General features: G+C 34.6%; 1 protein-coding gene across 1 annotated transcript in view; it reads right to left on the reverse strand.

Annotated features, from left to right (window-relative positions):
• Positions 1-1,338: 1,338 nt before the first annotated feature.
• LOC128982093 (pecanex-like protein 1) overlaps positions 1,339-16,920 on the reverse strand; it is a gene marked incomplete at its 5' end in the record, with an annotated part of 53,684 nt that continues 38,102 nt past the window's right edge. Inside the window, 12 exons of the mRNA XM_054401136.1 lie at positions 1,339-1,951; positions 2,443-2,586; positions 3,053-3,193; positions 5,860-6,059; positions 10,260-10,372; positions 10,788-10,957; positions 12,030-12,213; positions 13,177-13,328; positions 14,188-14,335; positions 14,732-14,838; positions 15,472-15,702; positions 16,284-16,477. Of these exons, the coding sequence (XP_054257111.1) occupies positions 2,446-2,586; positions 3,053-3,193; positions 5,860-6,059; positions 10,260-10,372; positions 10,788-10,957; positions 12,030-12,213; positions 13,177-13,328; positions 14,188-14,335; positions 14,732-14,838; positions 15,472-15,702; positions 16,284-16,477 (1,781 nt within the window). The remainder of the gene's footprint in view (positions 1,952-2,442; positions 2,587-3,052; positions 3,194-5,859; positions 6,060-10,259; positions 10,373-10,787; positions 10,958-12,029; positions 12,214-13,176; positions 13,329-14,187; positions 14,336-14,731; positions 14,839-15,471; positions 15,703-16,283; positions 16,478-16,920) is intronic.

The raw sequence follows: 16,920 nt of genomic DNA on the forward strand, positions 1-16,920 counted from the left end.
TTTATTTTATTGTTAAACAATGTGACACACTACTTTGCTTTAGGCAATCTAAAGTTAAGTTGAGTTTTATAAGTTGATGACATACTATAAAATATGTACATAAAACTTTGTCATAACAGAAGTTAACATTCAAATGCATATTATTAGGAACGCACACAGTTAAAAAAAAATCACTGTGTTGGTTACACAGCTTAAAAGGATTTTAGACGTTCATTGCAAGGTATTGCACTTGGGTTTAAAATCAATTCAAATGGAACATCAGCTAATCAATTATGTGTAAGCTTGCTTTCAGGGTTTTAGCGACAGCTGGGGAAACCTTATTTAAGTTGAAAGAATTAAAATAAAGTTATATGTAAACTGAGGAACACAGATACAGTATTGAAAACTTGGCTATAGATGCATTAGAGTGAAGCCAGAAAAAAAAACAATTTGTTAACCACCATTAGAGCATGCTGCTGTAAACCATTATCTTATTAATAAAAAAACTTTTATCAGCCCAAATAAAATTAAAACTTACTGTAAACCATAGGCATTTTTTGTCTTTAAGAACTATCATAATAAATAAATACCCCCGCCGCAGCAAACCTGCCGTCTAAGCGAATTTCCATTTGGCTGAATTGATTTTCAATTGATCTATTTAAATAACATTAGGTTTAACGAGTACCTAGGTTTGCTGCTACAAGGAAACTAATAAAGTGTGTTTTTAGTAAAATATTGATAGCTTACTATAAAATAAATAAATTTGCCAAGTTTGATCAAAATATATCCATAAACAAGCAAACTACAACATTTTACAATATTCTCCATAAGAATAACATGGAAATTTTAAATTTACCATTTTTTTAGTTTTCTCCGTAACCAATAACCGTACAAAAACACTTTGATATACTGAATTGTTTGTTTTTTTAAGCTCTTTAAGAAGGTTTAGAGAAAAATTGGGAAATTTTGTGTTTTGAGGGTCAAAAGTGAGAAAAACCAATTTTTACCCCATAAAACCCCCCATAAAACCCTGTTCCCATGGTCCGATCATGCTGGATCGCGAACTCATTCAAGTTTATCCCGCCTTACACCTTCAAACCAAATTTCATCAAAATCGGATAAAAATTACTCAAGTTATCGTGTTCACGGACACATATATATATATATAAATCTATATATATACCTATATATATATATATATATATATATATATACATATATAAAAATTTGAACGAATGGTGTTTTTGGCCTCTGGGGACATCAAAATGAAAAAGTAAATCGGTCCCGGGCCTAAGTCTTACCATGAGACCTACGGTAATAGCTACTTCCCTATAGGGAAATTCGCTAAAAGAAGGGAAATATGAACCCCAATAGTAACACACTCCATCTGAGGGTCTTTTAACTGTACCCTCTTTGAAAAAAAGAAAAAAAACTGGTTAAAGCTGTCCCATACCAGATAAAATGTCTACTTCAGTATTTAAACTCATTGTTAAAAAAAATTCTGTCCTAATAACACTGAATGGTTAAAGGTGGGATAACATTAAGTAACAAGTCATGGTAAAGTAATTTTCCCCAGCCATGTAAAAATAAACTCTTTCTAATTTCAATTAAACAACTTTACACCTAGTGTCTACATGATTAACCAGTCACTTCTGATCAGAACAATGCAGCTACACCGATACTGCAATTATTTGATTAAGTGAAAGCTAAAAAACATTAAAAAGCTTCAAAAGCGTACTTCCATTAATATAAACTGGATACTTTGGTTTTCAATGGATAAATCCATTAACACAGCCATCGACAAAATCCATACAAAACAAATAATCAACAAGCAGGCCGTAACAATACGAGACGAGTTCTTATATACAATACTATTTATAATATTTACATAACGTTTGATTACCGTTTGAAACTTAATACTAAATCAGTCTGTTGATGTAAGGCATTCGGTACCTCAAGATGCTCTGGGAATCTGTAAAATAACACATTTAACATCAGATTCAAAGTCTAAATTTCTCACATATAGGACTATAACACTATCTATGCCTTTGGCCGCATGGAAATAGAGGATTTTGTTTTGGCGAAGCTTATTATTTGTGAAAATACACCATATTTGATTCAAAAGTATTTTTGTCAAGGAAAAATGTAAGATATCTAATTTATTTTCTATGAGACATACAAATGATTTTCCTATATTTTACAAGTTGCTATCCCAAAAAGTACTCACTAAAAATGTATGAAACCTAAACCAGAATAACACAAGTCATTATTGTGGGGTTTGAATACACTACAAATAATATTAAATGCAGTTAAATAATTTAAAGCCTTGTGTTTCCAAATTCCAATGCTTGCAAAATCATGCTGTCCGAGTGCCACATAATGTCGTTGTAGTTCAGGGTTTCATTGATTGTAGACACTGCATTATTTAAATAGCCTATAGGCCTAACTGACTGCGACCCTCACCTGCTATACCTCGGCCCCCAGGTCTACCACCCCGGCCTCAGCTATGGGGACAAACTTGTCCTCTATCTTGACCAGTAGGATGGTTCTGTCTACGTGAGATCTACGGCTGGGGTCTCTGTGACTAGGCACCCACCTGTGGACCACCTGTTCAACAATACAAAACTGTCAAAATACAACATCTAGGAAAGATTAAAATAGCTTGTAGTTCCGGGTTTGGTAGTAACTTTCAACAACAAATTTCAGAGACCTTGAACAATTTGAAAAGCCAAGACTAGTAGGCCATATTTTATTAGTTTTGAAAGTGGCATTTTCCTGTGCACGCTTAAGTTTCAAGTGTGGGGCAAAGCAAGCTGAATACAGGAACACCAGATTTCATACACCATACAAGGTGAGTTGAAGCAAGTGCCAGTAAATCACTTTCAGTACAAGTTATGATCAATACCTTTCATTATGTGGCAAAATACACACATTTTACTTCTGTGTTATAAAATGACAAGTCAGAGATATCTAGACCAAAAATGTAGAACAGATGGATGTGATTGTAGCTGGTTAAGTTGGTTGACAACTATAAACACTCTGATAACAAACTTGAAAACAAATGTTGACCTACCTGACCCTCCATGCCCTTCTCAGGCAGCCAGTCTCGCCAGTGAGATCGTCCTCCCCTCGCCCTCATCCTCTCATCAGGCCAGCTCACGTCTATGCGACGGCCCAGGTTGATGGCATCATACACTTGATTGGGATCTACAATCTGAAACAACAATAACCAACTATCTAAATACTGTAAATTCTTCTTGAAAATGTACAGCTAAATTGATAGAAACCCATGTGACTGATAACATGTTTATTAACACTCAATAAACATACACATCTTGCATCCTATCTGCGGTACCCAACATTGATATTCTAACTGTACTAAACCTGTGCATTTATGTTCTAAATAAAAATACTGATTACCTCACAGACCTGTTTTTAAACTTGTATAGTAGGCTAAAGAAGAATGAACCTTGTGTCAGCCATACAAAACTTTATCATACTATAACATGGTAAATAATAAAAACCCATTGTTAACCATTAATAATCACTAGGGGAAACCCGTCGAAATCGACGGTTACTCTTGAGGTTTTATGTAACTTCAGCTAACTGCGATGATAGAGTGAAAATATTATTAATCCAGTCTGACTGGGTTACTGTGTAACCCTATTTTACCATAATATGTGACCATGTCTATTGCACGATTGTTTTGCTTAAGGACAATAAACGATTTCTGATTTCTGATTTTCTGACTGGGGCAATATAATCTCTCTACGGAATGTTAGGTGTAGTGGAATATACTTGAAGTGAAGTTGGCTTATATTCTTGAACTGTTAGGGACCTCCTCATTTATATGGTAGTGCAGCTTCATGGCCAACAAATAACGCGAATGACATAGTAAGAGCACAATAAAATTCTTCTGCAGATGAATTTTCTGTTGGAGAAATAAGAGCCGAATTATAAATGTCACAATGCGAGTTTGAGTGTTTTGTATCTATATTATATGGGTAAGTTACATGAGTTTTTAGGCTGCTGCTCAGTGCACTTTAAGAATATATATTTTGGAGATAAATTAAATGGTTTTTGTTGCTGAGTAGCGCTAGTAAACATGCACAACCCTTTTCGTTAGTCTAATAACATTCAAAGGCTCTCAGAGAGTTCAAGTTCTTATTTGTATACATATCTATATTATGTTTTCACTAAGCTGAATGAATACATCGAAGTAACCTCTCTGAAAAGTCTGCAGTATATTGCAGTTTTCCAGCTTAATGACTTTCTAAATCATGCACAACTTTCTACATAAATATTGTAAAATGTTTTATCCAGTTGCTGTAAACCAACCACTATTATATAATTTAACAAAATATGGACACGGCTCAAATGGGCACCGTGCCCTTCTGCACTTGTATTATTTTGTATTGTATTACACAAGCGAAGATTTTTCCAATGATTGAAAGCATGTATGACAATAATCTCATGAACCTATGATGATCTGTCTAGAATAATATGATAAAATATAGGGAAAAGGTGTGAAAAAGGCAGACACCAACCCGTAAAATAGATATAGGCATAAGATAGTTCAATAAGAAACAATTGTAGGAGTTATTGTGATAAAAGGATTTTCCACTGATTTCGTAATGGAACTTTATATTGCAACACAAATGATACAGAGGAAAATCAATTTTAAAAACAGAAAATAACATTGCAAATACTTCTTTTGGACAATTCTGTAACTCCCAATAAATGTGTGTTGTTTAAAACACAATTTTAAAATTAACAGCTGTTTTATTAAAAAAGTATTATCCACATGACCAAAATGTAAACAAATCTGTGGAGGGATCTTTAAAGGAGTCTGGGGCAGAGCCCTAAGCGAATTTACTCCGTTTTTCTTTTGATAACTCATCTACAGACCAAGACCTTTCTTTGGACACCTCTACCAAGTTTCTACGCCCAGCCGTTCTCTCAAATAAGTGGAGACAAAGTTTCCAATTAAATATTTAGATTCCCCCATGTTAATCTTATGGGAGAAAACCCAACTTTGATGGAAGATCCTGACCAAACTAATAAAGATATAAAAAAACTAAAAAACTTTACAAAACTACAGATCAGGGCAATTTTTTTGACACTTTAATCATCAAAATCGGTCCAAAAATGAGCGAGGAGTTCTGTTCACAAAAATCGGCTTAGCGTATTATATATATAGATTGCACAAATAACGTTTTATTTGTAAACCAAGGCTAAAAAACACCTAAATATACTGGATTAGGATTAAGTTTTTCTTTCATTGAAAATGTCTCCGTTTTGAAATCATTGTCAAAACAAACTTGAAAAATTACTGACAAAGTAAAAACATCACAATTGTTCATCCGCTCAGCAACTCAGGTCTCCATGTTGCATTGACAAGACGAGTAGCAGAGAAGTAAGCAGGTGTGAGGAGGTGACAAACTGAATGGTATTCTACATGCTTGAATAATAAGTGGAGTGATTGGAGATACCTAAATCATGACATGTACCTTCAGAGTATGGGCAGAGTATATGACTTTATGGTGTCATTATTACTGTTCATAACAGAAAATACAACCTCTCAAAAAATGCAGGCAATACCTATTAATGTTTTTACCAAAAAAGTAGTATAAACTTGTTTTTGAATTTTATTCCTGCACAAAATTGCCATTTATTCACATTATTTCATTCTCAAACCAATTTTTAAATACTTATGAAACGGTTTATTGAAATTCGGTAAGAAGTTACAGTAGGTTTTACATATAATCTTCACAAACGTCAGGATTTGATTTTAAAAAGATTTTTTCGGTTTCTAAATTTGAAATTGCTGGTTTTGACCACTAGTCATGCTTGACACTACTGTATAGGCCTACAACATACCCTCACTCTCTGCATGACCTGATCCCTTTCCTCTTGGGGGACCGAGGGCTGAGTGGACGTCAGCAGTCCAGCCAGTGATGCTAGAGTGGAGGACGAAGGTTTGCCTGCGCTAGCAATGCTGCCTCGGTTACCACTGCGGCCCAGGGACCCTCCTCGACCCATCGTACCCTCCATAGACTGGCTGCCTGTGTGCCCGTATCCTGAAAATCACATGGCCTGTAAACTCTATCATAGCCCTTACATTGCAAATACATTTCAATGCTAAAACATGCTGCAATTTACTTATAAAACAATAGTTTTTTTTGCAACTAGTGAGCATAGTTGCACTTTTTCAAGGAGAGTGCCTTGTGGGATTAGCACAGTACAAAAGCCATTTTGACTTAAATTGCACATTATATTTTTTGCTTCAGTTATGTGAGAACTAAAAATCTTACTTCAATAGTAGCAAAATAAAATGATTAAATACGACTGTGTTTTAATATTAACAGTCTGAAACAGTTTAATCTTAATATACTAATACGAATATTGGACCAACTGCCAACTAGGTCTCAAAAGAACAATAATTGGTGTTAGTAGCGTTGCTGGACGAACATGGAAGAGAACAAAAATAAAATGCCACACTGTATGACCATTGCAGACCAAACACATTTTACTGCCCTAACAAAAATATACTACTAGGCTTTGGGTGTGTTGATAGACGAACATGGAAGTGAACAAAAAGCCACTTTGTACAACTACTGTAGACAAAACACATTTCGACAAGGATTACCTAAAAGAAGTAAATATAATCAAATATATTGCTGTTGCAAATGGTTATAGAAGTTCCATCGTTGATAGGATAATTAATAAACAAAACCCAAAACCCTCTCCTAGTAATACTACAACAGTTAATAAACATTTTGTCTCTGTGGAATACAGCAACAGCCTACAATACACACTAAGGAAAGAATTGAACCCTCACGGCTTAACTCTGGCCTATAGAACGTCTAACAAACTTGGGGCGAAACTAAATAAAAGGTTGCCGAACAACAATAAACCCAAGGAATTAGCTACTGGTACTTATAAAATTAAATGTTCAGACTGTCCAAACTATTACATAGGTCAGACCGGCAGATCATTTAAGAAACGTTTTTCTGAACATTTACCTAAACCAAAACAAACAGAACAAAAATCCAAGTTTTCTGAACATTTATTAAATTCAAACCATACTGTTATTAGTTTTAATGATAATGCAGAAATTCTACATGTTTGTAAGAAAGGCTTCATGCTAGACACCCTCGAAGAGTTCGAAATATACAAAGCCACTAAATCCGACCCGTACAACATGCTCAATGAAAACCTTAAGGGTGTTTGGTCAAAAATTTGATGTCTTATTTTTTGTTATTGTTCAATTGTACTAAAAATTAGAGATACAAATATATAAGAAAAAATTATTTATTTTGAATATTAAGCGAGATATGGAGCTTGAAAGTAGTAAATTTTTAATCTTTGGTACAAGTTCACAGGGAGAATGGGTAATGCGATTCTCACCAAAATTTGCATTCAGGTGTGGAAAAATAAGATAATAATCACTAGCTATTTAAAATTAAAAAATTAAAAAAAAAATTATTTTTTATTTTTTATAATTTTTTTTTAAAATTAAAAAAAAATTTTAAAAAAAATTTAAAAATAGCTCTTTGTTTTTGGGGAAAATGTATCTGTATGTTGGAATAAAAAAAAATGTGATATGTTAACTCGTTTGGGCTGTGAATTCGTACCTTTGATGCCTTGCGCTGTCGGAGCACTACTCGTTGAGAGTGTGTACACTAACACCGGGGCTTTAGAATACAACGATAAACGTATTCTTTCAATGTTAAAGGATGTTAATAATTACGTGATGTTAAAGTATTCTAAAGCCCCGGTGTTAGTGTACACACTCTCAACGAGTAGTGCTCCGACAGCGCAAGGCAACACGAGTCCTGGAGGCACAGCTGATAAACGGAATGGAGTGGGGTAAACAGTCATCGTCGTCGACCAGTTCAGTGACGTGTGCCGGCCGGCCAATTATGTTAAAAGTCTACCGTGTTCGTGTTATGTTTGTTTGTGTGTTCGATGTATTTAAGATTTGACGACATTCAACGAATGTAATATTTTAACGTTCCGTTTTTGATAATGACTACATAGCAGTCGAAACTATAGTCAACGGATACCGACTAAGGAATTGTGGATGTCAAGGTATGTAACCTGTTATAACACATAAATTTTGAGCCCTTAAAAAATATATTAGGATGAGCCTGAAAGTATGTTGCTAGCCTAGCAATTAGCGTCTCGGTGAAAGAGGGACATGTTTGATTCCGAGCATACATCCACAAAGGTTTCAGGAATTTAGACCAGTTTCAATAAAATAAGAATACAGCCCCACAGGCTCAAACCAACAATGTCTAGCTCATCTGACCAGTGTTGGGAAGTAGCGCGCTACAAGTAGCGTCGCTACAGTAGTGCGCTACTTTTTTTGTAGCGTTAACTGTAGCTACGCTACTTTTAAGATTTTGTAGCTTTAGCTGTAGCGAGCTACATTTTTAAAGTAGTTGTAGTGGAAATTTAGCTACTTTTCTCGCTACATAAACATTTTTTGAGATAGTGATTTTTATCATAACCTCAACCTTATGTGAAACAACCTCTTTCAAACTGAGATTTTCCAAAAAATTATGCCCACTTTCTTTGCTTCATACAGCTGGTTGCAGCCGTTTCATTCCCTATTACAACGTTGTGTGGACATGGAGGCCATTAAATGAGTGTTATCCACATTTATGGCTCTCATTTCCTTAATTTACTACTCTATGATTACTGTCAAATAAAATAAAATCGCTAGATGCAGACGACGTTTAAACGTTACCGGTGAGGTGACAAGAGAAGCTATAATTGAATGCTTGCAAGTGATTGACAGGGAAATTAGTTATCAATTTAGTTTCTTTATTATATAGATAGTGTTTCAACTTGGGTTTTAATGGAAACCAACACTAAACCTTAAAATAATGAGAAAGCTGGTCTATCAACCTTTGCTTCAGCTGTTGATTCTGGTTCATCATCACAAGCCCTTCCTTGGTTAGATTACGAAGATTTTTCAAAGGTTTATTAAATTAACAAAGAGGAAATTACCTGATGAGATTTAAGATAGGGCTAGACTACATGATAATTGTAACGAAAAAATCTCCATATAACATGAAACTTACATTGAAAAAATAGCATAGTTTGCTGCTGCTAACAGCTCTTGTATAGGACTATTCCTAGGCTATGCTATGGTTTAAGACGAATACCTAGTTCCAAGTTCAATTATTAGGAATATATCTGTTTAGTCCTTGCAAGAACTAGCCTACTATAGCCAACTTGTTACATAGCCAAGTAGGCCTATATGTTATTTTTTTACTTTACAAATTTCAACATGTTTAAATTAAAAGCCAATTTCAGGATAAGTTGCTGAATACTGTTTTCTGTACCAACTAGGTCGAAGCACAATTTGCCCTACGAATAATGACAATAAAAAAATTCTTGACATTGAAAAGTGTTATTCATAGAACAAGTAACTAATCACTGTGGTTTTAAATGTCGTTTTTAACATTAAAAGTAAAGAAGAAAGGCAATAAACTCCAATTTCAGTAGGCTAGGCTCTGTAACACAAAAAAGTATTTTTAAATATTCGTTTTACAGTTTTATTGGTCTTAATTGTTGATAGGTATAAGACATCTATAAATGAATCTATATTAAAGAAATAAAATGAGCTTTTAAAATATTTTGGTTATATGTCCTTTGAACTTAATGAAATTTACATATAAGATTCTTAAAAATAATGCAATACTTAAAAATAATGCAATACTTAAAAATAAGTACAGTACTAAATATGATGGGACACCCAACTTTGGTTCTGTTGTTGTAATGTTAGGTTTATAATGCCAACAAATTAAATACAATCTAGGAATAATTTGTTTTCCAAGTACCGTACAAGGTAATGTTAGATACAATACTGACATTTTTTGTTTAAATGTTTGTTCAATAAAAATGTAGTTGCAATTAATTTTACATTTACCTAATGTGCGTGGAATAAAAAGTAACGTCTTGGAAAAGTAGCTAAAATTGTAGCTGTAGCTACATTTCATTGTAGCTGTAGTTGTAGCTAGCAACTTTTTCGGAACTGTAGCTGTAGCTGTAGCTAAGCTATTTTTTTGGAAATGTAGCAGTAGTTGTAGCTAGCTACATTTTAAAAGTAGCTTCCCAAACACTGCATCTGACCAAGACACTACTACTAAGCTAACTTGGTTTGGTACTAGAGTTACAATGAAGTTAAGTAGTCAAACACTAAGGAACATGAATTGGGGTTTTTTAGGGTAAATACAACAAAATAAAAGTTGAAAAGGAATGCTTACCTGTGTGGATGTTGTATGTTGTCATAGCATACACCCCATCATGTCCAAAGCCGCCATCGTCATGAGGTACTGACCCCCCACTGGAGCAGCCCTCCACACATCTTCTCCTTACCCTACACAAGTCAACCCCTTAGTATCTACGTTAAGAGAAATAACCTTTGTAGTGCCTTCTTTTACCTTTTCACTTAAAACTAACTTGAACACATTCTAGTTTATATGCTGAAAATTTAAAATCTTACTTCTTAAATGTGCTGTTCTCTTGTTTTTGAGTGTCATTCCTTCAAAATCAAATCAAAATTTAGGTAGAGCTAAACAAACAAAAATGAGGAAGACGCGGCAAACAGGGATGTAGAAAAATAATCATAAATGGAACACAAGAGAAAAGTACAGAAAATAATTGGACCAAAATAAAACACAAAATGTTAAAATATGTAAACCATCCGACGGTTTGTAAAGAGAGTTTTGAAACTCTCCACTATTGAACCAATTAGAACAATACAGTATAAACAATAATGGTGATTATTTTACCTTGCCCAGAAGTTGAGCACTGCTCGTTTTATGGTTCCCAAACTGATGGGGCCCCCGACGATGCCACACAACTGCTCGTTTGTCTCTGCGTAGGAAGTTGTCAGAGGCGACACAAAGATGGGATATCCGATGGGCTGGTCACACGAAGAGTTGATTATGTTTCTCAAGGCCTGCAAAAATGTTAATTTTTATTTTGATCAAAATTTTTTCAAGACAAGATTATAAAAAAATAAAAATAAACATTGCTGTTGTGTTTCCTTTGCAAAGGTGTTCTTATTTAATTAGTTTTTACATGTAAATATTGCTTTAATTGTTTTATAATTTTTGGTTTGGATATTACAAATAATGAAAAATTTTGTTAAGTGTAAGCAGTGTGGGGCATGTTTTACTACTGTAAACATAGCCAAAACAAGTCACTCCAAAATCATTCTAAAATAACAGAAGACTGAAAAATTGTTGCTCTATCTTGATACTTAACTAGTAAGACTGATGTTTCAGACTGATGAATTTTGTATTTTTAAGTCGATATATTCTAAGTGATATCACCATGTTTCCTATGCGGAAGAGTTACTTTTAATAAAGGTAAATCTAATTAATATTTGGTTCTTTTATACTGATGTTTTTTATTAATGTTTTTAATAAAAGATTTTCAATAATGTTGTCTGTTATTTTTATTTTTGTATTTAACCAGTCATCTGTCATAAATCAGTAAGTTTAAAAATGTTACGAATTCAGGAAAAATGGCGAACGTGCATTTCCCGTTGAGTATGAGAAGGGAAATGCCGTCTCGAGCTTGTCTCAAAATTGTATGAAGAATAAAAAACCCCCGTCTCGTCTCGAAGTAAAAATCCAATCTCGTCCATCCCTTAAAATTAGCAAATTTTTTTGCCCAAGTAGGGTAGCTTAGTTTTCCTGGACCGCAACTGGACTAGCTACAAATGTTCTGGGGCCCCAAAAAGGGTGATGGTACAATGTCTTGGAATTAGCTAACCAGTGTTGATATACGGTGGTTTTAAATTTAAAAAGAGAAACATTTGTTTCTCATAGTCAAATAAAACTATGAATGCACAGGATTGCACTTTTAGTTGGGGCCAGGACAAAACAGGATTTTTCCTTGAAATTGAGGTCATCTCCCACGATCGCGGGGATATCATTATAATGACTGCGATTGACAGATGGAACATAATGTGCTGAGGATATATTTCTCTAAAAAATTAAATGAATATTTTTTATAAAACCTACCTGTTTGGCATTCTGTATGCTGCCTCGCTCCGGATTGCGGTTGCGTAAGTACACCAGCTCCTGCTGCTGCCCGGCCCACAAGCCTCTCACACACTCACGGTTCATCTTGATCACTCGGAAACTGAGGTAACGCTTGTTCAACATGATGATCTTGTACTCATCCCCACTGTCATCCAGCACATGTCTGTAACAGTCACACTCATTATGAAGACCTACACTCTAAAACATTATCACTCATATTGTTGTGATCTCAGATTCAAGTACTTGAATTATATTATTACCTTTTAGGTTGCCTGCCTTCTTGAGCTAGTAGTTCTAGTATTATAACTAGTAAAAGAACCGAAGTTCTACTAGTAGAACTAGTTGTAGGGTGAATATAAAATACTAACTCAAGAACACAGGCAACAAATTAGGTAATTAATAGTGTCACTTAGTGCAGGGAGTTCTGTAAGTCAGTTTTTCCCAACCTTTTTTCTGGTGTAGGCCAACTACTTTAATAGTCAATAATATTTGGCTTAATATTTAGCAGCATGAATGTAGGCTAATTAGTTGTGGATGGAATCTGTTTATTATTTATTATTGTTCTAATCAAAGTACCCTACTTTCCAACCGTGAGACAAGTAGGATGTGAAAATAAAAATATCTTTTGAGTATTATAATATTTTACTAACTGAAACTGATTTGAATAAGAAATCCATACCATTTGGAAATAAAACAAATACTGAACAGGATATGTAATAAAAATAACAAAACTGTTATTAAAATGCTGAGATTGAAGATTAAAACCTAAGAATGTCTGGACCAAGATTGTTTCGATGATCACAATCATTTCTGAATCGGAGTTGATATTTTCACAATTAGTGAAGGACGCCCTTGATTGAAGTACTAAGCACCATACCAAGAGTTTCAAATTTTTCATATAACTTGAGATCAATTATTAAGTCTGTCAGTTGATTTTATTATATGTTATATTAACAATGTCCTCCTTCTAGCATAATGTTGAATATTCACAGTTACCGATAGGAGGCCAAGAATGAATGTTGACGTCTAGCACAAATCATAGTTGTAGTTATAACTACATGTACCATCACAGTCGCCTGTGCGTACCACAGGTTGAGAACACTGCTTTAGGCACCAGTCCACCTACCTGAGGGCCAGCAGGGAGGGGGTGCCAGCCAACACTGCGTTGCGCCACACAGGGTCACCCTCGTGTGAGATGACCAGGTTCTCATGGTGCATCTTGATGGCGTCATACAAAGCTGACAAGTTCTCGTACTCATCAGGTGACATGAAGTGGTCCTGCAAACCCCATCAAGTTTTAACTGAATAAATAACATGATAGAATAAATTAACTATAACAATTAACAGCTGGCTGTACTTGACAATATGTGAAAAAGAACAATGAAGGCTAATGATGTGTCAACACTGAATCTCATATCTGGTAACCACCAAAACTTAGTTTCGGTTTCAAAATTCGATCGGCAGGTTTCGTGAATTAAAACTTCACCACTTCAAATTTATTCATATTTTTGATGTCAGTGCCAGGAATTTAATTTATTTTAGTGTTAGTTGCTTAAAGAAAATTAAGCTTTTTAAGTTTCAAGTGTAATGGTCACAACATATTCATGTTGCTGTTTTAGGGTCAGAAATCCAACTTCATTCAGTTTGATTGCATAATAAACGTTATGCATTATAACCTAAACCTATATTTTTTGGGTAAACTTAACCAGAAAAGTGTAAAAGTGACGCGTTTAGGTTTTGAGATACAGGATTTTATTTAAGTTTTGTTTCATCTTCGAGATTAGAAATTGCTAGTTTTGACCATCACCAATGTACATTACACCCTCCCTTTACTGACCCTTAAGGAACCGGGCATAAGAGGACAAATAGAATAAAGTCAATTCAAACCGGGAACATGTAAACATATTAACATGTAAAGTACTAAAGAAATAAATCCATTATTGGCATACAAAATATTAAAAACTCAGCTGTATTTTTTAAAGCTGTCAGTGACAGTGAAATAAAATATTCTAATTTTTGTTTTTATAAAGTGTCAAGTTTTGAGTTTCTTGTACCAGTTTGGACTCTTTCCCATCCAGGCAAGCCTGCTAACCTCACTAACATTCTAAATAAATATACAATAAGAAAATACACATACCTGGTGCAGCTTCAGTGACATCCTGACTCCAGGAGCCACAACGTTTTCAAGCAAATCCATATCTGAGAATATCCACTCATCTCTGACTGAGGTGATGCGGAAGTCACCCTTGAATAAAGCATGAAGACCATAGAGGAAGAAGTCCACACTGAAACACAACCAAGGGAAAGTTAAAACTGGCATTTGGCCAACCTTTCCTGCTTTTAAGCTAGATTTGATTTTCTCTTCAATCAACTATGATGTATTATTTTTTATACATAAATATATTTTACTTTTGCATTGGTTTCGAGTTGTATTTATTGTTTAAATTAATTTCCTTTCGTTTGGTTAAAAGTGAAGTAGAGTGCTGACTTGTTGACTGACTTTACTTTTTATTTGCAGACTAGCCTTGTGATGCTTTGCAGCCTTTGTAGTTGTGTGTCAAAACTTATGTCCAGGCTAGTTTTTTATGATTCAACAATAAATAACCAAAGAGGGTATTGATATGGATCACAACCACTCTAATGTTAACTAATGAATGCTTTGTGATCAATATTTAAATTACCTTGAAAGAGTGTTATGAGAAGCAGCTCCAAGAGATCTTCTTCCGAGCAGACTGAGAGCAAAACACAGAGACACCAATGTGGAATCCTTGCCTTTGTCTGCGAGAGGCTATCAACAAAATTATTAAAAATAAAACATTTTCAAAAAACTTATAAACATTGACCTTAGATCATTGACCTTACAGGTGAATTTGATACACATCACAAACGTTTAGCCACATCCATTTCTTTCTATTGTAACATTTCATTGCCCAGCAGTCCCTGCTCTGTAGCTGTGATAAATGATTGCAGTTTCTCAGTGGAATTTTTTATTTTAAGCATTTTACGTGAGCACTCACATTAAAATTATGTCAAGTATATTACGTTTTTTAATGTATCAAGTCAAATCCATACCTATAAAGGTTTAACAACTCTAAAATGAAAACAAATTCAGCAATATTCAACACTGGATCAAATACCTCAAAATTAGTTTCCGGTAAAAAAAACAAGGTACCTATTTAACACAAGTGTTTTTAATTTAGATACAGTTCAGTCAATTTTTATTTAAAAAATTTTTAAATTGACAAATTTATTACTGAGTGAAATGTTACCTTCAGGGTATAAAATATTGTGCATTTTCTGTGACTTCCGTTGGTTTTAAGCCCGACCTGTATTTCTAACTACTAAGGTAGGCTAGCAATCCATTTATTCTACAAATCAAAATACTGGCATATAGTCTTTTGTTAAACAAAACCATCCATACCTTAGTTCGCTTTTCCACACAATACTGGATCCAGTCAAAGTAGATGTTGCAGAATGAGTTCCGTGTGATCCCAGCAGCTCGAAAGTCGTAGTCTTCGTCTATGTTCATGTTAAAGACTGGATCCAAGTCAACAAAGTTCCTATCACAGTACGGCTGGAGAGCTTCCAGAATAACAGGCGATGCGAGCCACTTCTCCAAACAAGGTGAATCTACTGCGTAGAATATAATACTCTGGAAAACCAATGAACATGTGACAAATCGTTACAAATAGAACACGACACTTCATTTATTGATTAAGATTGATAAACTATCATTATTGACACTAAAAAACTATAGTTTGTTCACTTAAAAATTATGGATGAAGAGTGGCTATAATCTTGTTTAGGAGAAAAATTGGCAGAAAAAAACAGTTGTGTGGCAAATAAATTAATGGCAAAATATAAGATGGAAGCTAATATAGACAGATAAACAGCAAGCAGAAGAGCAGGAGCTTCATCTAAAGCCTACGATGAAAGAGGCTATCATCAAACATGGAAGACAATTAATTATATCAATGATTATAATGATAGTTAAGACTACTTGAGGAATTTACTCTTTTTGTAAGTGGTCAAAACTCAAGCTAGGCATAGTCAACTAACAATGAAAAAAGGCAACCACTGGGCCCAGTTTACACTGTAATCGGTATCAACCTGGCAACCTTTGTATTTAAAGGCGAGCCAAATCTTTTTGCTACTGGGGACATAACATAATCGTTAGCGAGATACAAAATGCATACACAGCGTATTTGAGGGTTGAAATTCTACTTTACTCACCTTTACATAGTAAGTGACTAGAACTTTGCGGAAGTCAAAGACTTGCAACATGGACACAGCCGAGTTGTCGGATATGCTGTAGCCTTCCAAAACGTACTTGGTGGCCGTCACCTCCCAGGCTAGCCAACGCTGTGAGAACGCAGAGTTGAGACTCAACATGTGTGGCAGATGTCCAGGCTCACAGCAACAGCAACCTGCAGCACATAAAAGTAATGTTGTCAATTGGGAAACAGATTATCATTCATACAGTCTAATAATTCAAATTCTCAGTGCATAATGGAGTTCTATCATATAATACTGTGCAAAGAATTGGTATAAATCACACATTGTAGTAAACAGTTAGGAGGACTGCACTGTGTGTCTGTGCTCAGAGGTATAAATTGACACAATTTGAGTAGTTTTGACTATTCCTTTCCTAGTCCTAGATTTGGTTTTGGTTTTGATGGAAAACCAGGCTTACCTGCACAGTAGGTGAGTCTACTCAACAAGAAACACATTTATACACACACAAAATTTAAATATTTTGAGTTTATTGGGTTACTGAACACTTCATCAATCACAAATAAAGGAAGATTGCAAACAGTGTATACATAAATATGCACACATGAATGAAGATTTTTCATAAATGTGTTTGTTA

This window comes from Macrosteles quadrilineatus, unplaced genomic scaffold (genome assembly GCF_028750875.1).
Source record: "Macrosteles quadrilineatus isolate MER2022 unplaced genomic scaffold, UCM_ALF_1.0 Scaffold_107__1_contigs__length_349487, whole genome shotgun sequence".
Classification (NCBI taxonomy): Eukaryota; Metazoa; Arthropoda; class Insecta; order Hemiptera; family Cicadellidae; genus Macrosteles; species Macrosteles quadrilineatus.